Source organism: Pleuronectes platessa, chromosome 17, assembly GCF_947347685.1.
Source record: "Pleuronectes platessa chromosome 17, fPlePla1.1, whole genome shotgun sequence".
NCBI lineage: Eukaryota > Metazoa > Chordata > Actinopteri > Pleuronectiformes > Pleuronectidae > Pleuronectes > Pleuronectes platessa.
The window spans coordinates 14,977,849-15,001,384 of NC_070642.1; the positions used below are offsets into that span (position 1 = coordinate 14,977,849).

The following is a 23,536-nucleotide window of genomic DNA, read 5'->3' on the forward strand; positions in this document are numbered from 1 at the left end:
CATCATTTGTGCTCAAGCATTAAGGGGCCAATTTATTCTGAATATCTATGCACAAGTTAGCCTGTGTGTGCAATGTACTGTATATTCATGTTCAATCTACAAACCTGTTTTTTTTTTATGATATGGGGCTGTAGAGATTATTAATTATTATGGTTTGCTGTCTTTTATATGTATCCTAAATGATTCAAAGATCATAGCGGCTCAAATTGTCGTTTTGTATCTATAACATGTTTCCCGTTCTGTCTCCAGAATGTGACAAGTTGAGGAAAGATGGTTTCCGCAGCTCGCAGTACTACTCTCAGGGTCCCATCTTCTCTGACCCGCTTCAGTCCATCAGCAGCCTGCAGGATGACGAGGAGGATGAAAACGACAAGAAGGTATTTAACACAAATTAATACACACAGCTGTCCAGGTATTATAGTCAGTTGTGTTGCATGCATTGTTGCAGCATGGCAACTTCTTGTGAATAAGACAGTAGCTGTCTGCTCTCTAGTGGTTAGAAGGGGAACTTTTATCTGAACCATAATCTTTTCACTGCTGCTGTTTACAACTTTTTTGGTGTCTCCTCTCTTACTCTGTAATTTGTGAAGTTTTATAGTCAGAATTGTAAAACATTACAGAGGAAAAGTCAATTTGAGTTTTACTTAATAAGGGCGAAACATGTAATTGGCACTATGGACCTTTTTTCAAGGGTTTTACAGAAGGGGTGTAAGCGAGAACACAGTTGCTCTAGACAATTTCCAGAGCTTTTCTCTACTAGCCCCCTGGTTAAAATGTTCTAGTTTTTTAATCTCTTTCTTTGCCTCGTCATAACTTTTCAGGCAGAGCTAAATTTATAAACAGAGACAATAACCAGTTCCAGGGGGGATGGAAGGAGGGCGACAGAAAGAGAGGCAGACTTGAAGTTAGGGAAAAGAAATAAGAAAAAAAATTGTTCACATTCAGTCCTGATATTTGAGGTTCTGAAAGAGCTGGGGGGGGGTCTTTCGATGTGATTATCAGGGTCCCCTTTGTCCCCTGGAGCCTGTGGAGGCCCCCCCCCCCCACACACACACACGTTTAACGCCAGCCTCGACCCGTGACCTCCATAACATGCTGTTGTCTTTCTGAACTGTCGATTCCCATCTCTCGTTATCTGCGTTTGTACTCTCACCCTTTCCACTCATATAGACACCAGCCAATCCTCATCCTCTCTGCCTTCCTTCCCCCTTCCTCTCTTCCTCTTGTTTGTCCGCCTTCCCCCCCACCCATCACTTCCTGTTGTCCTGAGGCCACTGAGCCTAACGTTGCCTGACAGCGGCTTCAAAAGAAGATACAGGGCTCACGGTTTAGCCAAAATGATACAAAATAATAAGCAGTGCTCGCCATTGAATTCTGTATGATTGAGGGGTTTTACCCAACATCCCCCCCCCCCCGTGTAGCCTCCCACTCATTTACCCATCTATCCATGCGTGGTCAGTACGTAAGCACTTAGAAGTCATCCTTTCTAGCCAGTCTGATGGTTTGGATTGTCAGGATAAGCAGAAGTAGAAGCAGGGACTGAATGCTGATGTTATATTTGGGAGCTGCAGGAAAGATTGTCTAAAACAACAAACTCAGACCGAAGATTTCCCCACCAAACGGGTTTCTTTTTCAATGGTGGAAAAGCTCGAGGCCAGTTTAGGGTGATGCAGAAAAGCTGAGGATTTAAATGGATTCCAGGATGTTTTTGGCTCAGATGGAGGTTGACAACTTCACGTAATTGAAACTTTACATATATATATTTTTGCTCAATCTGAAACTGAGGTTTTTCTGTCAACTTAACTGCTCAATTTCAGGCCTCGACACTGCAGGAAACAATTTATTTCGGTTTCTTCTTCGCAGTAAATTTGTGTGTGTGTGTGTTTGTGTGAACACAGTTTTACGCATGAGTGAGTCTCTCGCTGTTGCTCGCTTGCTTTTATCTCCAGCTGCGTCGTTGGTTTACTCTGATCTATGCTTGTGTGCGAGCGTGTGTGTGTGTATAAAGTGTGTGTGTTTCCATTTGGGTTTGATTGATCGTGAAACATGTTTACCGCACCGTAAGTTTCTAAAGGTCGCTGCAGTGTGGTATATTAGAGTCTGTTTGCGAAGTGTCAATATATCCTGAACAATCTGTCAGGGACAGTTTTGGACAATTAAGTTTTATAATATTTTATTCCACTTCACCTTTTCTTATAATCTTTTGACATTTTGCTCTAATACAATACAATTTATGAATAGGGGAAATCTTTGTTTTCCATTTCCACCTGATCATGTTTCATTTCTTCCACCACTGTCACTCTTTTCCTTCCATGTCTTTCTTCCCATCTGAAATTCCCTCTCCTTCTTCCACGTCGTCTAAATCACTTGTCACTTTTCTTCTCTCTCTCTCTCTCTCTCTCTCTCGCCTGTACTCTATTTCCATTCCATTAAATCCCCTCTCCCTCTCTTTCATCCAGTCCATAGCTTCGGCGGAGGATGATAAATCCCAGCTCTCCATGAGGCCTCAGACCCCACAGGGAGGAGGTGAAGGGTCTGAGGTAGACGGACAGGTGATATGGAACAAGGCCCCACCCCTCCCAACACCGGAGGAGAAGATGAGGCTGGCAGCCCAGGCTGTGCCCACAGACATAGTTCCTATCAACGTCACAGGTATGTCTCCTGACGACTAAACTCATTCAACTATGTTGTCCATGTCCAAACCACAAATCATTAGAAACCAGTCCCCATTAGTGGAAAACATACATCCTGGTTCTCTAGTTCCACATTGAAGAGAAATATCAAACTACATAGAGTTTGATCTGGCCTCATCCGTCCACGGTGTCTAGTCTCTAACATTAACCATCCCACCATCAGTCTCACATTTTGTTTTGTTTGTCTGAAGGGAATTTTCTGACATGGTTTGATGATCTTTAGAGATCCCCCCCCCAAAAAGGTGGGGATAGTGTTCAGCAGATCCAACCCCAGATTGGTTCAGGTGCAGGAGATAAACCCGCCAGACAAAGACAACCCTCACAAGGAGGTTTCAGACTATCAGCAAAGTTTTATTTGTGCAACTTTGACCTAGGATTTGGACAACCTCACCTTTTTAATATCGAGAAAAACTTCAGCCTATTTTAAAATAATGGCAGGAGGACACATCTCCAACAAAAACCTAATTGGAATCAGCTTTTTTTAACATGGTATTTTCATTTTTATTAGATTTTCCTTCTAACGCTCAATAAGGCAGCAAAAAAAGCCAACTTGTCAGACTGTTCCTTCAATCTACCCTCTGTGAATGAGTGGATATAGACTAATCAATTACTGTACCCACTCATCCACAGAGGGACAAAACTGTATGTGTCAGTCATGGGTGTCTGCCTCCTCTCTCTGTGTATTTATTCCCCCTCCATCGTGCTTCTGCGAGACTGACCTTCACCATCTTTTGTGTGTGTGTGTGTGCGTGTGCGTGAAGATTGTGTGACTGCTTATCCTAGGGTCAAGGCTTTCCACCGACTTTATGTCATACCACAGGGCGTTTGACAGATGCACACTCACACATAGCAAAAAACATGTCGACACAATTCCCTTGTTAGCATGTCTGACACACAAATGTATAAAATGTAAAAATATGGCATCTCATTCAGCTCTATTGTTTAATGCAATATATTAAAGAGATTGTCTTAGTGAATATAGATTCACATCTGCCACGCATGTAAAATAGTGCAAAGATTCAGAGGTGTCAAGACCAAAATAACTGTGATTCCATTGTCCTTCAGACACTAATGAGTCCTTAATGCAGTCCCTCTCCCTGTAAATCACTGTTTACTTCATCTGCAGTCACTTTCGATCACTGTGAAGGAGAGTGTTAACAGAAAGGAGAAAAAAAGAAAAGACCAGGGACATTTCTGTCACTTTGAGGGGAAACACGTGATAGAACGTGATGGACACTATCTGCCCTCATATCAGTTTCTATTTCCCTAACGCCTCAGAGCAGTCCCCAGTGAGTCAGAGAGACGAAAGGAGAGCGGATTGTGTGTGATATTGTTTTTCCTTTAGAAGACTGGACAGTCAGAGAAGGATATTGAGAGCAGTTAAAGACTCTGTGTGTGTGTGTGTGTGTTTGTGTGTGTGTGCGTGTTTGTGTGTGTGTGTTCTTCATCATTCTGTCCTGTGCATGTGTGATAATGGCATGTATTCCATCTATGTATGTTTCCACCTCAGTTACTTGTCTTCAGGGTTGGAATTTAAACCATCGGCCATAAAACATTTTCATTACAAGCCTTTGTAAATAAGCACTCTACAGCCATTTACTGCTCTTAGAATTAAGGCTGTTTTGGGGCACTTTGGCTGGGGGATAAAAAAGGCTCAGTTCAACCAAATAACAAATGTTTTCTCACGTATCTTTTATAGTATCTATTGCTGTATTTATTAAGTTTAGATATTTGCATATCTACATTTCTAAAGTTTCCAATAGATCAATTGTTTTCTTATACAGGAAATATTCCTTATGAAACCTATACAGTTTACAGTTTAAAGTAGCAATCTGCTTATCGAGATACAACAGAATAAAAGAAGTGATCAAATGTTTCTAGTCATTTCCTTGAGCTGACCCTTTATGATTCCTGCCCTGTTGACTTTGCATGTTCCACTCAAAAGAAATACCAACAAAAAACCCAAACCCTCTGCATGTTGTTGACTTTGTTCCTCCTGACTAACCGACTGCTGTTTGCCTGTGTGTCCGCCTGCCTTGCTCTCGCCCTCCCGGCTACCAGGGGCAGTGTTTGACCGACAGGCGACCATCCGGCGCTCCCTCATTAACACTGACACCGTGTCCCGCCGGCCCAAGAAGGTCAAACGCAGAAAGACTATATCAGGGCTGCCTGACAACATCAACTGGGAGCTAGGTATGGATCTCTGTGGGGCTATGTGTCGCCCTCTACTGTCCACAGACCCCTAGAAAACACTCTGAACAAGCATCCCTCCTTCTTCCATTACTTTCCTTTTCTTTTCATCTCCATAACTGGATTGTGACAATGAGCTCACCCCTGCAGTATTGTACCGAGAGAATTGCACATTCAAGGCCTCAGTGTTGGATGGAGGCCCTGCAGCTGTTCAGTATTCTCTCTTCCACTTATTCACAAGGGTCCTTATGTTTTCTCCTCCACCCTGCTTAACTAGTTCCAAAGCCAGGAAAGATTTATGAAATCCTTTTCAGTACTTGTTGTGGGTTTTAGATTTGTTGGAAAATAAGGTCATATAGGACACTCTAAGTGCTGCGTTTACCATACTTCACTACGTATTGTGTCATAATCCCTTTGGGTCAAACTTTGTCCCCTCTCATTTATGTGAATTGTGTGTCTGTGGCTGTGACTTAATCCGGACACCATGTTGATAATCTCAGCATGTGCATCTTACTCACATGTACTGATCATGTGCTGACACCCAAAAGACCCCTCAACCCTCTTCTTCTGCCCCTGTCATTTTCTGAACCCTGAACCCACAGAGCAAATGAGGGGTAAATAACAAACATGTTGGTTCTGGGGTCCCCCATCCTTAGTTACTCATCTGAGCTGAGTGTTAAGAGACTATAAGCTCACTAAGCTGACACTGTGTTGCGCTGACTGCTCCGCATGGCCGATGTTTATTTACAAGTCTCAGAGCGGTAGGATGACAGCAGTATTTAAGGAGAATGTAATTTCTCTCCTCTGCGATAAGATCAACCGATAGGGGAAAGAGCTTTAAAGTCTGGTTAGTGCCCAGCTGACGACAGCGCCTGAATGTCATGATTACTGGGCCGGGGTAATTGCCCCAGTGCTTCATCCATCCATCCCTCCCTCCTCCCTCCCTTTGCTCTAGTGCTGCCTGCGAAGTAGACCTGCAGCTTAATCTATCGCAGCAGCAGCAGCCAAGCTGTCACTCCAGCTTTTAGCACAGGAGGAACAGCAGCGTGTATGTGTGGTTTAGAGGGAGAGAGCTGGAGAGAAAGAGCGAAGAAAGGACACAGGAGTGCGAATGTTTTTTTCCTGGAACATGAGCATCAACAGGAGAGCTGCCACAGATGGGATACACACTAGACATCTTTTTACGTCTTACAGCTCATTCTTCAAATTGTTTGTTTAATAGCCGGTATGTCCTAAGTGTCTGTGACCTATTCTCTATTTCTTTGCATCTGCATAGTCGGCATGTCCTGTCCTGTACGTCTAAGCTGTGTATGCATGCATGCACCTGTGTGTGTGTATTTTTGCGTCAATGTATGTGTGTGGGGTTTATTGGCTGCCTCATACTTAACCAGATGCCTGTTCTAGACCCCAGGAGAAACATCTTTCTATTGGACTTAGCCAGAGCAAGAATAGCAGGGGAAAGGAAACAGGGAGTCTGTCTCTTCTCTCTGTCTCCCCTCATATCCTTTACTCCTTAATGAAGAAGACCAGAAGTTATTAACACGCAAGACAGGATTGTGGCAAATCTAATTAATTAGCGTCCCCGTGACCACAGTTTATCCAACAGTCAGGTCAGAGAGCTGAAGGCATGTTGGCTAAAGAGGTTAGAGAGGAAAATAGAAGGGTAGAGGAGCAAGAAAAGAAAACGGGAGATAGTTTCTATCAACCACACATTAATCTTGTTTTCTATCTTTTCTTTTCTTTGACAGCAGCAAAAGGACGTGGTGGAGAGCTCCGGCCTCATTCCATGTTCATCCCGGGACAGTACTCCACTTTGGGCCGAGTTCGGAGCGTCAACTCAACGCTCTCACGCTCAGTCACTAGAGACTCAAGCTGCCAAACAGAAGAAACAAAGGTCGTACCTCCGTCCATGAGAAGAATCCGGGCGCAGAGAGGACAAGGAATTGCTGCTCAGATGGCAGGCATTTCTACTTCCTCCTCGACAGGAAGTATATCCATCGCCAGCAGTGACAGCTCTGGGATCTTGATGCTGCCACATCAGTTTAACGGAAACCCTTCCCGTTTCCACAGTCTGCCTCGACCGGGGGCCAGGGTGTCCCTCAGTGCTGATCCCATCTACAGCAGCACCCCCATCAAGTCAGAGGAGCAGACAATGACTCAGAGGCAGATTGGAAAGCTTCAGGTTGATAATTCAGTGGTGCACATGAGAAACGCCCCAAGGACAGGAACTCTGCCTAGGCCCAAGTCTCAGGAAGTGAGGCGGACACAGTCCAGCGAGTGGGGTGGGGGTCTGGCGTGTGTGGTTTCCCCACATGCCGCCTATTCCACCTCAGTCATCCCTAATGCCACCATGTCATGCTCCACTGAGGTCATCACGCTCACCACCTCCGGTCTGCACCCCCAGTCCCTGGCCTCAGTTTATCCCCAAAACCGACCACTCAGTCTGGCTTCTCTCTCTAGCACTGACCTTATGATCTCCAGTCCAGTAGTCTTCAGCCACAGCTCCACCTGCCCAGCACTGGCCACGTCCACCCCCACTCATACACCACAGGGTGGTGGTCCGGCTGGTGCTGGACCCGCTAGCGAGTCAGGGCACTCGGACAGCAGCATACACAGCCATAGCACCTTGGCTCCGTCGCCTCAATCCTGTCTGCCGGAGGAGCAGTGGATATACGACACGCCAGAAAACGTGGTGGTCCCTCACCGCACTCTCACCTCCAGCTGCTCCACTCCCATCAACCAGCTGTACAACAGCCTGGAACACTCCTCCAGGACCACTACTGATTCCAGCTCGGTCTATTCCCAGGACAACGATGGATACTTCACCTCTATGCACATGGACTCTGGCCTGCGCTCTCGCAGCCATGGCAGTGGGCATGGCGCAGCAGCTGGCCGGGCCACCAGACACAGCATGTACGAGTGCAGAGAGATGGCCAATCAGGAGGACTCTGCAAGCTTGTACAGTGATCGCTCTCTGTCCCGCAGCATCTCCCTTCGCAAGTCTAAGAAGCCGCCGCTGCCCCCAGCCCGTACCGACTCTCTGAGACGCAAGCCTGGGGCGAAAAAGCCCCTTGGAGGGGTTAGCGCCATAAGTGGTGCTAACGAAGCAAATGGTGCCATGCTTAATGAGACTCTAATTGCCAGTTTGCAGCAGAGCCTACAGATGGGGCTGAGGGGAGGAAAAGGAAAGGGCGCTTCACCGTCTTCACCCTCTCACAGTCCTAGCAGTGACTACGATGACCCCTGGGTGCTCCGGCCACGCAGTCAGAGCAGCGTGAGCGCGGGAAGCTCCGCAGCATCACTTGTAGCTAATGCCAACTGCGGCGGTGTGTCTAACGTGTACTCACTATGCCATGTGACGCCTGCTCACAGCGAAACCAGCAGCCTGCGTTCCGACTACGCCGATTCCTGGGGTTACTATATGGACTACCCTCGTAACCATGGAGAACAGAGGGCACAGACCCCTCCAGCCACAGACAACATGACGGCTGGGCCTCACATGGGCGAACTACAAAACGGAGGGGAGATTCACAGAAACAGCCAGGCGCCAGGAGCTCCGGGGCATGAGGGAGGGGTGGCAGTGAAGCCCAAAACGTCGACTTCCTCTCCGGACAGGGTGCACAGACTGACCTCCCCATCCAGCGGCTACTCCAGCCAGTCCAACACCCCGACGGCCGGGACCCCGGTGCCGTCGTTTGTCAGGTCCATGTCCCCCTCCAGCCGGCCCAAACCAAGAGTGCCCGAGAGGAAGTCCTCACTCCTCTCCTCGGTGTCCATGTCCTCCTCTTCCACCTCCCTCTCCTCCAACACCTCTGACTCGCTGAAGAGCTCGGGTCCTCCAGCACCGCCTCCACCGCTCGCTCTCTCCTCCTCAGCTCCCAATACCCCACTCAGCCCACCTCCACCTTTCCCAGCCCCCCTACCGCCAAGTTCGAGCGCAGGATCCACCACACCTCCGCCAGCTCCCCCCTTGCCAACTACTCCACAGGGAACTTCTCAAACCCCACTGCATGCTTGCTCCGTCTCCCCAGAATTCCCTCCTCCCCCATCCCCTGAAACACTAATTCATCCGAGTTTGTCCTTCAATGGAAGCTTCAGTCCCCCCCCACCTCCTCCTCCTCCTATGCCCTCCTGTGGACCCCCTCCACCTCCCCCACTGCCTACTTTTTCTCCACCTTCTTCCTCCCCATCTCTTATGAAGGCAGCGAAGAATGCAACCAAACCAGCTATTTCCAGCAGCCCCACAAAGAGCGCTAAGCCCCTGATTACCCCGTTTGCACTACAGAGCGTTCAGCTACGCTCAATCAAGCGGCAAGGGAAGGAAATTAATGGCAAATCAGACCAGACAACAGCTCAGGAAACTGGGGTGGACCTCCGTCGTAGTCCACAGACCCCGGAGAAATCTAACTCCCAGGAGTATCCCACTGTGATACCCGTGTTTAACAGCTCACCAGAGGATGATTCGCGTAATTCCTCACCGTCACCTGTGTCAAGGCTCTTGGAAGAGTTGACCTTAAACTGCAATATCACTGAAGACGCACCAGATAGTGCTATCTTGAATGGAAAAGCTGAGGATCAGAGTCACTTTCTCTCAAACGGAAGAGTAACAGATGAAGCGCAGGAATCATTGCCAAGCCCCCCAGAGATCTCCCAAAGCACGCCTGTCAAGCAGAAGCCCCCAGCCATCTCCAAGAAACCCAAACTCTCTCTTCTCCCACAGTTTAGCTCCCAGCTCATCAATGAACAGGCTCCAGCTCAGTGTGAGGATACAAGCAGCCTGTCCCACACAGAGGACCAAGCAGACGCTCTGCAAAGACAGACAAAGGAGGAAGAGAAAGAGAGGGAGCAACAGGAGGAGGGGGAGATTTCAGAAATCTCTGAACCATTAGCAGAGAGCAGTGAAGCATCCACAGAAAGCCAGGACGAGTACTGCATCTCTACTCCTGCAAGCCAGGAGACGAGTCTCCACAACGGGCCTTGCACCAACGGAGAGGCCCACGAAGAGGAATACGAGGAGGGGGATGGAACAAGCAGCACGTCTGGATCCATCAGCTCCAGGGAGGACGACTCAGGTGTGTTGAAGTTATTGTGCTTTTCCACCACATTTAAACTTAGAGATGGAGAGATTCTGGGATGAGTAAAGACCAGTTTTAAGTGGTTCAGTCAAAACCATTGTATACTAATGAATTGGACCAGCTTCCTACTTTGTTAGTAGTGATGCCGCTGCCTGCGGCCAGCTCCTTGAGCAGCCGTGAAATTCATTTTGAGCCTAAAAGCAAAAGAAGCCGAACTTGAAACCACACGCTTTTAAAAGGTTTGAAAACTGTGAAAATAGCTCAGGAGAGACGGCTTATCACTGGGACAGCAGAGCTGCAGCTTGAGTTTATCCGCTCTTACTCACTCCCTTCCCCTCATCCTTTTCATATTTTATATGCAGACATCTCTTATGGCTACTGTCCCTTCATTTTTTCCCGCATTGTGTTTCACACACACACACACACACACACACACACACACACACACACACACACACACACACACACACACACACACACACACACCTCAGCCTCCACTGTCTCCTCGACTCATGTCCCCTCTCCATCCTCATTTCAAATTATCAATTTTAGCCTTTCTGCCGTTTCCTTCCTCTTCTCTGTTAAACCTCTTTTCCTCGGCCCGTCCCACTCCCCTCTCTCTCTCTGAGGTAAGCGAGCGAGCGAGGGAGGGGTGGGAAAGTGTCCCAGGGGAGACGCAGTCGTTGTTGGTGGGAGCAGGGGGGGGAGGGGCTCCGTCATATCAGAGGGGAGGGGAACGGATCTGGTAAGGGGATGGAGGGGAGGATGGGAGGAGAGTGTATAGAGCGACTGCCTGCAGCGGCTCAGGCAGTCGAAGCGCAGACGTGAGCGCGGAGGGAGGAGGAGGAGGAGAAAACAGAGGCTGAACTAAAGGAGAAGAAAGGAAAGAGGAAACCTAGAGACGGGACGAGAATGTAAGGGGACAGTCCTGCACCTCCCCGGTAGCACTTCAGATCTCTTACCCTGCCAGGTTAATGCGACAGGATGCTGGATTCATGAGCATGTGCGACCTGAAGTGTGTGTGTGTGTAACTTGTATGTTTCTCTGTGTCAGGTGAGGTGTTCGAATCCAGCACTACTGAATCGTCTCCGGCCCCGTCGACCAACGGGGCGTCTAAGGGTAACATGGTGACCCCCTCTCCCAACCGGCCCAGAACCACAGAGGACCTCTTTGCCGCCATTCACAGGTACTGAGATGCACTCCCACTTCTCTGCTCCTCACCCGCTTCTACTCCTGCTCCATTATTTATTCCATGGAGCCAGTTCATTTTCCCTCTAGTGCTCTTTCATTCCAGTTTCTTTATTTGTTTGTGTTTCTCTCTACCCGCCCCTTCTTCTTCTCATCTCCCCCCCCTTCCCATAAACCACCACGTATCACCCTGAACTCCTCCACCACTACCCCCCCCCTGTCACCCCTCAACCTATGATTTCTCTTCTTCCATCTCAATTCCCCTCCTCTCCTCCTCCTCACCTCCTGCTCCTCCTCTTATTGCCCTCCACCTCTATGTCATAACTTTACCCAGCACTGTCCCATCTGCGAGTGTACACATCTGTCAAATCGCTTCCCTCTGGGGTTTCTCAGCCCGGGAGAAGTGAGTCTTTCTCTGAAGCCACGTAGAGGCAACAATTTAGGTCACAACGCGCGAGCCAGTAGTCAAAGGTTTATCGACACATCTGTGTTGGTGAAGTCACATCGTCGCTGCTCATTCTCGGCAGGAGACACCGCTGTTGCTTCATCCATTATTTAACTACTCAACACCCTCTGGTCCTAATCTAGGTTAGAGGCCATTGGAGAGACTGTCTTGTGTTTTGTTTTTTTCTCTTTCTCTCTGTTTTTCTGCTCTGCGGTATCTTGACATACATTGCATACGTGCCCCTTTGCTTCAAAGGGAGCACGCGCATAAATTTCTCATGCAGCCCGCCAGTTTGTGTTTCACGGTCACGTGCGGCAGCAGCAGCAGCCGGGACTTCTCTTGAGCATCACAGGATTTCATTTCTTAGGATTTCATTTCTGCAGGCACCAGATTGCTGTGTGTATTTATGGCGCCCGTGTCATGTGTGCAATCGTGATTTATTGTGTTATTGGATGGGAAGATTGTGCAAGTGCACATGTGTAAACCTCACAGTCAGGTTGAGTGTTTACCACACGCTTTGCTGTGCTTCTCGCATGTGAAGAACATCATAACAATCATTTTGACCTATTTCTGTGAAAAGTGAAATGGTTCTTGGTTTGAATCCCAGTTTGATTAAGATCTTTCTTCGTGAAGTTTGCTTGTCCGGGTCCTCCGGTGTCCTCCCACAGTGGGATTGGGATTTGGTTAATTTGAGACAAGTGACCTGACCATGGTCTACCTCACCTCTCGCTCAATATCAGCAGTGATTGGCTCTAGCTACCACATGACCCTCAAATGGTTAAGTGATATAGATAATGAATGAATAGATTTTTTTATTCAAAAACCTTGATATGCAGGTCTTTAGATCCCAACGACCTTCCATACAGATGCTATCTAATTGATCCCTTTTCCTCTAATCCTTCCCCTCTCTGACGTGGTTCCTCTCCCCCCCCTTTCCCCTTCCCTTTAATTTAACATCATTTCACTTCCACGTATCTTCCCTCTCTCATCCTCCTCTCTCTGGGAAAACAGAAAATTATGAAAACTTGAATGAAATGCACGGCTGCAGAAAATACTACTCGTCCGAAGGGAGAAGGAAACCAAATGAAATGCACAGCGAGAGTTCGACCGAGCGCTCAGAGCGACGTCTCACACTGCAGCATATAGTTCACCTCGGGAACAGAGATTAGTATCTCCTGCCTTCTGTTTGTCTGTGTGCATTTTGTGTGTGTGTGTCTGCCGGTGTGACTTGGTCTCGGTCGAATGAATTCAGGTGTGTGAGACGCTCATGTGAGTGTGGGTCTTACGTAATACTGGTGGGCTAATGTGGCGAGAAGGCTCTCTGGGGAGGACGTGAGATGGAGGTTGAATTTAGGACACGGAAACACATTTTGCAGAAGGCAGACTTAAACTCTGACACAAACCATTTGTGTCCTTCAGCCCTCGCTCTCGTTTGACCTTCTACAGGTTATTTGTCCTCTATGGAAGAACTTATTCCTATGTAATCTGAGGATTAAGGATTTTGTCTCGGGGCGCCCTCCGTTCCGTTTTTTACATTCTGCGTCAAATCTCTCCCATATAATACAATCTATACATTTGTTATCATTTCTTCCCCCCACTCCTCCCCGGTGCAGAGGGGACGTGCAGTGGGTGGGTGCATCCTGTCTAGAGAGGTGCGAAGTGGCAAGTAGCCCCTTCCCTTTAATTAGCAAGCCTTGTTTCTGCCATGCTACCATTGGATTATCTGCAGTAATCCCACAAGGCCACCCCCTGTACCACAGATTAAAAAAGATGTTTCCCTGCTACCCCTAATCCCCCCCTATTCTGCCAGTTGCAGCTTTATTGCTCTGCTGTGGTGCAGGACTTATATAGACAGAGTAGGCTGAGTGGTGCAGTCAAATACTCTGATACCCCATGCTGGGAGGAGGCTGAATTGTCGTTGCGTGATTAAAGCTGCTTTGGGCACTTCTCCCAGTTTGTGTTTTTGATTAATTTCATTGTGCCGCCTCTGAGCTTTTTTTTCGTTGCAGCGTTTGCAGCTTCTCCCCCATTGGATTGCTTTTTAAGAGAAATGTGTAATTTCTTCTGGTCACTGTCCTTTTCTCTTCTGAGCATCCTTATAGTTTTACTTTTGGGGGGATTTGTGCCGTAATGTGTGATCGCTGGGGGCAGAGCTGACATATGGCAAATTTGGGACAAAGATTTGTGGCGTGTGGGACGGGTATTTAAAGTGTAGTCAAAAAAAAAGAAGCTATGACAACACATAGCTTATTTTTCTTCGCATACATGTGACCAGCCTTTCTGCTCACATGTAAGACATCTCATATGCTGCAGCCTCGTTTCAATTTGAATAATTTACTCTGATGTTCCCATTTCCTGATAAAAAGGCCCCAACTCTTGCATTATTTTCTCTTTAATACATTCAGCTGCCCTTCAGTTATTTTTCTCTTAAAAACAATTGAATGAACCTCTTCTGCCACTCATTCACTCTGCAGCGTTTCTACAAGCACGTCATTAACCTGTCCACATCCTTTCCTAGGTCGAAGCGCAAGGTCCTGGGTCGCAAGGAGTCAGAGGAGGACAACTCTCAAGCTGGGACCCACCCGCAGTCTCCCCCCACCACCCCTACAGCCATGTCCCCGGGGAGCGTGTCCTCTTTGTCCCGGCAGACGAGCTCCATCCAACGCAACCTCCGGAAGTCGTCCACCAGCAGCGACACGTTCAAGGCCCTTCTCCTCAAGAAGGGCAGCCGCTCTGAGACCAGCTTCAGGATGTCTGCCGCTGAAATGCTCCGCTCCACTGACCCTCGATCCCAGCGGCCGAGGTCGGACTCTGTTTTTGACTCCCCTGCCGCTTCGCCCTCCCCCCCGACCACCCCACACAGCCCCTGCTCCTCCCCCGGACGCAGTAAATGGGCAACGGACGAGTGGAGCCGCTACGAGGCCCTGGCTATGTCCTCGCCCCCGTCATCGTCCTTTCAAATGAGCGGGTACAAGTACGGGCGCTCTCGCACACCCCCCTCTGCCGCCAGCAGCAAGTACAACGCCCGCTGCCGGATCCTCAGCAGCCCAATGACAGTTATCTGCGAGCGTGAGGGGGAGTTGGCTGAGAGCGAGTACGGAGACACGGCAGAAACTCGGTCCGCCCTTGCGGTCCAGACTCTCCCTGTGCTCAGAGGCTCCAACGGCACTTTATTTGATGAGAGCAGCAGCTAAAGAGCAAGGACCGCCCGTCGAGCCAGGGAGCTGAACCCATTGTAACCAGGTAGGGGGCGTGAGCCGGTAGGAGGCCCTCTAGACACACCCTCCTGAGCCCCACCTCCTCGATACTGCCTCTGAGGGAGCGGACATGTGGGGTCCTGAGGTCAGAGGTCGCCCCCATCTTGGACCGAGCTGAACTTAGTCTGAAGTGGAGAAGTGGTCGAGCTGCGGCTTTTTTTTTCATTTCTCCCACGACTCTCTCCTTCGTTTGGTTACTCACCCTTCCTTTTTTAAAAGAATAGTGTTTCTTTTACGCCTGGTGTTCTTAGTTTGTTTTCTATCTGTTCTGCTGTTTTAAATTTTTACTCCACCCGGTCCAATAACCCAACAAGCTGTTAGTTTCTCTAAGGGACGAGGTTCAGGTGGCAAACCGGGGCGAACGGAAGGAACCGAAAAGTCACAAGTCGTTTGCGTAACTTTGCTGCTGTGGTGCAACATAGCTAGGCAGTTGGAAAGAGTGGAATGTAAAAGGTGTGCTAGGAGCTCGCCTCGAAGATTTTCCTGCTCCTTACCCATTGGCTGTGGAAAGTGTCGGAGAGAGAGCGCCACCTGCCGGCCAATGTTGGCGTCGGAGCTCGAGAACGTGTGGTGCGACGGACGGCTCCACGGTTAAACTTCAGTCACAGTTAGCAGCAGGTGTTTTACTTCGTGCTCTCACGGTTCAGTGGTTTCGTTTGCAGAGCTGGGGTGTATTTTTAAAAATAAAAGGTCCAGAGAAACTGAAGAGGGATCACTGCTGCCCCCTAGTGAGAGGGAGGAAGTGGAGGACGGAGGCTAAACCAAAAACAGCAGATTTACTCTATAAAAAGGCTCATAAAACTCTATCGATTAACTTTTAGTTTGTAGATTTTGCACTGTGCATAGGTCTTCTCTTTGTTTGTGACTTAAAAAGTATGTTTTAAAAGATTGTTTTAATAAAAGCAAGTGATGTCAAGACTTGTGTTCGAGTAAACAATCAATCTATAAATGTAAAAAAACAAACAGAATGGACATGAGATGAAAAGCTGATGCTGGTCCCTCGCTGATCGCGTTGGTCACCAAAGAACTGAGGCCGTTAATCTGAACAATCTGAGTGTGTTGGCTCATCACACACAACACAGACACACACACAGCCCTGCCACTGTTTGCTGAGACCTGCTAGAAAACCTTTTAGGGCTTAAATGATTTCTAAAATGCCGTTGACCTTTCTACTCAGTCTATCCCCTTTGCGGTTCTACATGTTCCTGCGTGTACATAAATAGAGAGAAAGAGGAGTTCTACGTAACATTTTCACTTATTTTCACAGAATTTGTACATTTTTAGAGCCCTGTGTTAGTTGGAAGGGAGTGGTTTCCTATTTGTAGAATATTTATTTTCACATAGCAGGGATGCAGCTCGGTAAACCGGTCGACAAGCAGCGTGATGAAAGGCACGGCGGGGGGGGAGCAGGGACACGTTTACTCCGCTGATCCCCCCCCTCCCCGAGGCCGCTTTGTTCTTTTAAAGGGTGCTTTTTAGAAAAAAACTGCAATCATGTCAATATTTATGCTGGAGCCTTCATCTGGAGTCATGCAAACCACACACTGGAGCTCACAGCTGAGTCAATGTGTTCTCTGTGGAGACGTGATCCAAGGTGACAGGTGTGAGACTTCATAACCTCCTAACAACCACTGCACCCTGTGGTTTAATCACCTGTGACCAAAGTGTGTGTGTGTGTGTGTGTCCCCGCCGAGCTCCCGCCTGCTCCCATGATGGAGCACATGGGGGGGGCGCGAGCCTGTCTCATGTCAGGACACGTCTCAATCGCACGGCGCTCGTGGAGAGAGGAAGAGGAGGCTGTGAAGCTGGAAGAAGGCGGCTGACGCTCTTGTGTATGTCTGTGAAATAATAATAAAGATAAAAAAAAAGATATTTAAAGAGCTGGTGTGTGTCTGTGTCATTTCTCTCCCTCCGGGTGATTCACGGGCGTCTGCCGGACCCAACAGCCCAAATCACCGGCTCATCGCTTATCGCCATGGCACCCGCACTCGTCTGTCATCCGGAAAACTCCAGAGGCCATCATTTACCCCCCCCCATCCTCCCCCTCTCTCCTCCCCCAAGCAGGGTCATCCGTTATGTCTCCTTCTGGACATCCCATTAGCACACACACTGAATCACAGGCTGGGCCCATAATAGACCTCTCCACTGTGGCTCAGTCGAACAGTGCCCTGTGTCCTATCGACATTCCCAGCAGCAGCCCCCCCCCCCCCCCCACCACTGCCGTTTTGAACGCCTCGGCACGGCGAGCGTTTGTTACCGGCAGCAAAGACACAGCGACAGCCTCTTTAGTGTTTTCAATGAGGTCGCTCCGCCTCGGATTGAGCAGAGTCAGCGGCACGGACTCGGTGTCCATCTGGCCACCGGACAGAGATCAATACCGAGTCCTCCCAGCCATGATCACAGTATCGACACTTCGGTGCTTCCAGCCTCTCCTCTTAGAATCCAGACCACATGTACAGTGTCCTAACGAGACACAGATGGACGACAGACGTGACAAAGCCTGATAGTGTGTTTGTAGAATGACTGGTCGACAGGTACTGATGGGATTATTCAACCATAAATCACAGTATTTACAATCGACATTTGTTTAGCGCACATTAAACAGAAACATGTCTATTTGCTGTTCATGTTTTAAAGGAGAAAAACATTTGCAATTTCTGACTAGAGGAGCACTCAGAGATCAGCAGATCACACACACTCATAAATAGCAGGCCCCTAAAGACGCCGGATGTTTCATCAAGATCTATGAATTATTCTCTGAGAAATCGATGGAAATGTAAGAGTGCAAATACCACACAACCACAAGGGCCAAACGGCTGAAGCTTTAATATGAGTGATGTCACCTACAAGCTGCAGAAACACAGCAGAGTTTATGATTCCACTCTGATTTCCCATCTCAGTTTAACCATTTCAAACTAAACTGGCATTAAGTAGAGCACATACCTGCAACAAGGCCCAGCACTCCCCTTAAATCCAACCCAGCTCCATCTTAGTTCCCTAAATGTGCCTGATTTATTTCATCAAGATCACATAAATTATTCTCTGAGGAATTAATGAAATAAAACAGTCTCACAACGTCTAGGAAAGGGAAACAAATTCCACGATCCAGCCCATGAGTCAGCTCCGCATCAAAATTGAATGGCTTCCTTCCTGACCTGTACCTCATCCTTCCACCAGACTTAGTGGTAATCTGTTCCGTAGGTCATGGTTGTGGTGGCATCACAAGTCCTGTCTTTGACCTCTTTAACATGTCAGCAAAGTTTTGTCTCAAGGGAATTTCTTGAAACTTTGAATTTGTTGACTCTTCAATCTCAAATGTCAGATTTTTCCTTTAAAACTAATTCATATATATTTTTGACTCATGTCACGTTTGTCCATTTATTGAGATCAATCCAATCAATCATCTGCAGGTCTCTGAAACCAACAGTAGTTACTAGTAACGTGTGTTGTCACAGCAGTATTTCTACAGCCTGTCCCCCTGAACGTCTCCTCCAGGCTGGAGGAGGTAAATAAAATGAAACACACTGACTGATGTTTGGAGGAAAACTCAGTGTGTTTCCTCTCGGCAGCAGCTTCGCCTCAGAGCAGAGCCGCTGAGATCAATCTGCTGCTGAGAGCCTGAACATGATATCGGGAACAATTCTGCCACAAATAAAACGAGTGACTCAGCAGACGTGGCCCTGGCGGCGAGGAGAAGGTGAGAGAGGACGGAGGGTGAAGTGAACTGTGGCGAGGATTTCGTACGACTGACGATAAGGTCACGTCCAGCGGAGCGTGGAGGACGGTCAGTGTCCACTGCAGATCAACAACTCGCCCTCTGTAACCCCAGCACATCACCAAGACACGGAGACAGAAGAGATGAAGGTGATAAATAGTCAGGAATCAATCGTTTTATGAAGCGTTATATTTATTATTGATTATATTAAAGTTTACATTATTCAAAAGTGCTTTGTCCCCATGATCCAAAAATCAGTTCTCATGTTATTTTTCCCTATTAACATCAATCATGACACTTATTCAAGATTAAAAACGATTCAGAATCTGTAAATGTAAATATTCATATAATGGAATGTATAAAAAAGGTAAAGTGGTGTTTAAGGCAGAGTTTCAGCTTGTAACTGTCACTCTTTGTCAGTATGTTCTACACACAAGGCACAAACAAAATCAGAGCTTTACACACAAGAACTTGATTTTGTGTTTATCGACATTAATAAAAAAAATGTCTGCCATGCAAATGTTTGGTATCTTGTTTTTAGGCACACGTGACCAGACAATTCATTTTTCATTCACATAATTGGATCATGCTGGCGTGAATGAATTCACCAGCACGATGTTTGTTGTCAGTCGTCTACAAACAAGAGGGTCGGTGGTTCGATCCCCTCCAGTCTAGGGGCAAGATCCTGTATTGGCCTTGACAGCTGTGCCGACTGTGTGTGTTAGAAACATAGACGCAAATACAAGTAGTATTTTCTAAGTACTGTATTCATCCAATCCACTTAGTGACAATAGATGGATGAGACGTCAGTGATGTGTGGGATCAGATCAATTCATCATCAAGTCGTCAGGCTGACAGACTCCAGTTCACTCCCCAAGGATTCAAGACGTCAGCTGAAGCTTCACTCGGAGTCAAGTGGCTCTTTAGGGAAATCTCTCTTTGTGCAAAGCTCTGCTGAACTGTTTTGACAGAGAGGAAGTTCCTGGCTTGAATTTTGTTTTTGTTTTGGTAAAATGCCGACTTGATTTGTCAAACTCAGAGAGTTAAAGCCTCATTCACACTCGTACTTTATCATCTCTTGTGTTGACATGGCCTAAGGAAATGTTCTCTGTGGCCAAAGCAGACAGAAGAAACACTTACATGTATCAATAATGTGTTTTCATGTACATATTGTGAGTGTCTACTCTGTTACAACACAACTGCTTCATTTCCACATCAGCTTGTCACATTCTGACCAGATCAGTGAGGTTTCGGAGTCTTTTTTTGTACCTTTAAAAAAACAAATACACCAGAGGAGAGAACTGACTCTTTGGCTCCCTCTGCTGGAGATATTAACTCAACTGCAGCCACTTGCTCCTCCAGCTGTTTAAAGGTGGAGTTCAATGCAGCTGCTCTCAGACAGTGAGTCTATTCAGTAACTTTTTAGTTAAGTAAATGTAAACTGATGCAACTTTTGTAAAGAAATATAGTAATATAGTATAGTAATAGTAATGACCTTTAAATCTGAACCCATCATACTTCATTAATAGGACCTGTTTTAAATTTGTAAGTGTTTTGAAATGATCATATGAAAATCTGACGCCGTGGGTTCGATGCTGCGTGACCTTTGAATCTCTCTATTGCTGCTCCACTTTCTTCAGCACCCAGACCTCGTTCCTGCGGTTGGTCAGTTTGAAGGGGCTGTCGTACCCGACGGTGTAATACGGCTTGTCCACGAAGGGGACGCCGTCCCTCTGGAGGCTCTCCAGGAGTTTCAGGAGCTCCTCTCGCTTCAAGTTCTCGTTGGAGAAGCCTCCGTACCTCCTGGAAGAGACGGACGAGTATCGATCAAGAATCAGCCGGAAGATTTGGCTTTGAAACTCTTGAGGATTTGTTTTTTTGCGCTACCTGACGTAAGCGGTGAACTCCTCCCTGTGCTCCACAAACACCTGCGGGTCGCTCGGCTCCGGTGGGTTCTCCTGATGCTCCACCGGGATGAAGAAGGACACGGTGAACTGGGACTCGCAGGCCGGGCCGGCTCCGGGGTCGACGCGGCCCGTCACAGGGGCCGTCATCTCCACCTTGACCTCTGAAGTCACAAACGAGTGGACGCTCACTTAAACATGACGATGACACTCGGGATTTGATGTGTAATCAGCTCGTGTAGGATTCACAGATTCAACATTTGCCTAAACAAACTGTGGAGGCCGATAAAAACGTCCCCTCACATAATGAGACCTGAGCAGCTGTTGGCCATGGAAGCACAGATGTTGGCCATGGAAGCACTGTGATTATAGATCTGACTCCGTGCTCTGCAGACTCACTAGTCAACTACACAAACAATACATGTGCTCGTAAATAACGCTGGTGTAAAGTGCTGAGTAAGAAACAAAAGGCTGTGGCGCTGTAACAAAGTGCTGAGCAGGAACTAAAGAGAACTTTCTCCTGCATTTATTCATCTGCTCTCTGTCCTGGAACCGGATTCTACAGGATTTCTTTCTGCAACACGTGAACTTTATTCACTCGACTCATCGTTGTGTTTAAATAGCTGCTGTTTGACTTAAAAAACAACACAAACTAAGACACGTCACAAACAATAAATCAGTCGGGCTCCATCGAAATGAGCCTTTCACACATTTATTATTATTTATTTAAATATGTAAGTTCATTTTCTAAATTCAACTTCTGTGTATTTGGTCGTATTTGTGTTTTCTTTTTATTTATAGTTATTTTTAATATAGTTTACGGTTAATCGCTAAAGTATCAAGCCTGCATTATAAGGGTTTGATGATGACGTTTTTTTAGGTATCTGATCGTTTGTTCTCCCTAATATTGGAATCATCGGCCACCAAAGATCCACATCAGCCCGGCTCAATCACAAACTCCTCATCTTCTCTTATTCTCATTCTTTAGGCCACGTTTCAGAGATGGAGCAGCTCCGACTCACTCTTTTGGTTGTTGCCCTGGATGTAGCTGAAGAGTCTGCGGAAGCCGTCCTTCATGGCTTCGTCCAGGTGCATCCCGCTCAGAGACGTGCTCACCCACTTGGTGGCGTGGTAGGTGCGGACCTCATAGTCCTCTGCCTGCAACACACACACACACACAGACACACACCATTATTTCAGCTGCACTGACGCTGCAGATTTATTTATTCATTTATTTATTTTTAACAATGTTGCAGTAAGGATGTGATCGATGAGACCTGAAACAGTGAGTCAGCAGTTTTTGGAGAAGGTCACATGTATCGATCGCTGTCACCTCGAGTGGTGACCTGACAGTTTCCTTAGTTACTTTCACATGAAAAACAACAGTGATCATTAGATTCTCACTGTTTTCGCTCTCTTAAAATAGATTTGTCTTTTAACTAGAATAAAATGACTTGCCCTGTTTTTCTATTGAACTCAAAGACGTGTGTGATCCTGTCAATTCTGTAAAGTCGTATTTCACGATGGATCTTCATATTAGAGACGAGATCTGATGATATTACTCTGCAGGTTTCAGGTCATGGTTTTGTTCAACTCATCACATGTCTACCAGTGAGTCTGCAGCTAAGTTGCATTCAAAACCTGCTGCTAACAGTGAAGACTGTGTTATCACAGTATTTCCAGGGCTGGGCGTTATGGCCAGAGTTTATATCAGCATAAAAAATGTCACATTTGTATTTCTTTAAAGTTTACAGAGTGACTTTTGGTCCCGAGTGAAGGTTGTGGTGTTAAACTCTTCTTTACGAGAAGAAAACGACAAACACTTCAGTTAATCAATGATTGAACCTCCTCACTGTACAATGAAAAGCTATTAAACTGACACTTTGGGACTTTTGTTAAATAGTAAAAATAATTAACTTTGACGAAGTGAAATCAGGAAACATTTGACCTCATCATTTGATCTGAACTCGTGTGTTTTTCTCTGGTAACAGTCTGATGAACAATGTGGGCTCAAAGGTTTGATGCAGCTTGTTTGCTTTTTTAGCTCAACTTGACATTTACCTTGTTTCCCTCCACCGCAGTGAACTCTGGGTTTTGTAGTCCAGTGGAGAACAGAGCTTGTCCCACAGCTTTCAGCATCTTTAACCTGTGAAGGTCACATTAACATGAGAGATCACCTGCAGCATCGAGTCACGTGATACCAGTTATTTAACAGCTCATCTTGGGAAATAAATCTTTTCAGAGATCACACTTCAACAGTTCATATAAGAACATGAAATCCGTCAACACACAACTCAACATATTTATTAACACACACGATAGTTTTTAGAATATCAGAATAAACACAGACACACTAAATACCTGTGAATTGACGCGTCCGATCCGAACTGAGGGAGGTGCCTGTTTAATGTTTTCATAACACTGCTTCCGGTTACCGAGAGCTGACATCCGAATGGCTGAGCGAGTCTGGATTTCAAAATAAGAGCTCACGTGACGGATGGTTATGATAATTTAATTAAGTTGTGGCCACGTTTAGACTTTGGTTTTAGTGAGTTTGAGCTCATCTACACGCACGTAACAAACAGCGTTTAATGTGGGAATATATTAACTTTATATTTTAAAGCAATTTGCTTTCTATTTTTTAACCGGCTAAGCATAGTATAATAATAATGAGATTTATTATCACAGTACAGAAGCATGTCGCATTTACCTGAGAAAAACAATCATCTGTTTTGAATTAATGAGGTAGTTAAGTTGACCAATCATATGAATGCAATACGTTCCTTAGAACTGGGTCAAATAAACCAAACAAATGCTCTAAAATGTGCGTATACATTAAATTCAGAATAATATCATAATTTTGTTTATTATAAAATAAATTGAAACATTTTATAAAGAATCCCCCCCCCCCCCCCCCCCCCCAAAAAAAAACCCGATAAACATTAGTAGACAAAGTAATGAATCTTGATGAAAACAAAACCAATCATGTTTAGAGCGGCTGATATTTATCAGTATGTGTAACTTGGTGCAGATCCAGATAAAAATCTTGTTTCCTCCATGTGGGGTCTG

The 23,536-nt window shown here is 46.7% G+C and overlaps 2 protein-coding genes across 12 annotated transcripts in view; one reads left to right on the plus strand and one right to left on the minus strand.

Moving 5' to 3' along the window:
* nhsl1b (NHS-like 1b) overlaps nt 1-15,764 on the plus strand; it is a 93,636-nt gene extending 77,872 nt beyond the window's left edge. For 6 of the 11 annotated variants that reach the window (XM_053445358.1, XM_053445366.1, XM_053445364.1 and 3 more), the window contains 6 exons: nt 250-377; nt 2,460-2,652; nt 4,755-4,886; nt 6,632-9,955; nt 11,012-11,144; nt 14,110-15,764. In XM_053445358.1, the coding sequence (XP_053301333.1) occupies nt 250-377; nt 2,460-2,652; nt 4,755-4,886; nt 6,632-9,955; nt 11,012-11,144; nt 14,110-14,785 (4,586 nt within the window). In that variant the 3' untranslated portion in view covers nt 14,786-15,764. The remainder of the gene's footprint in view (nt 1-249; nt 378-2,459; nt 2,653-4,754; nt 4,887-6,631; nt 9,956-11,011; nt 11,145-14,109) is intronic. The other 5 variants (XM_053445360.1, XM_053445368.1, XM_053445363.1 and 2 more) reach the window with 3 other exon arrangements.
* Nucleotides 15,765-18,737: 2,973 nt separating this feature from the next.
* On the minus strand, nt 18,738-22,963 carry hebp2 (heme binding protein 2). The gene is made up of 5 exons (XM_053444955.1): nt 22,829-22,963; nt 22,529-22,613; nt 21,490-21,625; nt 20,451-20,631; nt 18,738-20,366 (listed from the first exon to the last, which is right to left on the minus strand). Exons 1-5 carry the CDS (start codon nt 22,882-22,884, stop codon nt 20,180-20,182), a joined length of 645 nt encoding a protein of 214 aa, XP_053300930.1. The 5' UTR covers nt 22,885-22,963; the 3' UTR covers nt 18,738-20,179.
* Between the last annotated feature and the right edge of the window lie 573 nt (nt 22,964-23,536).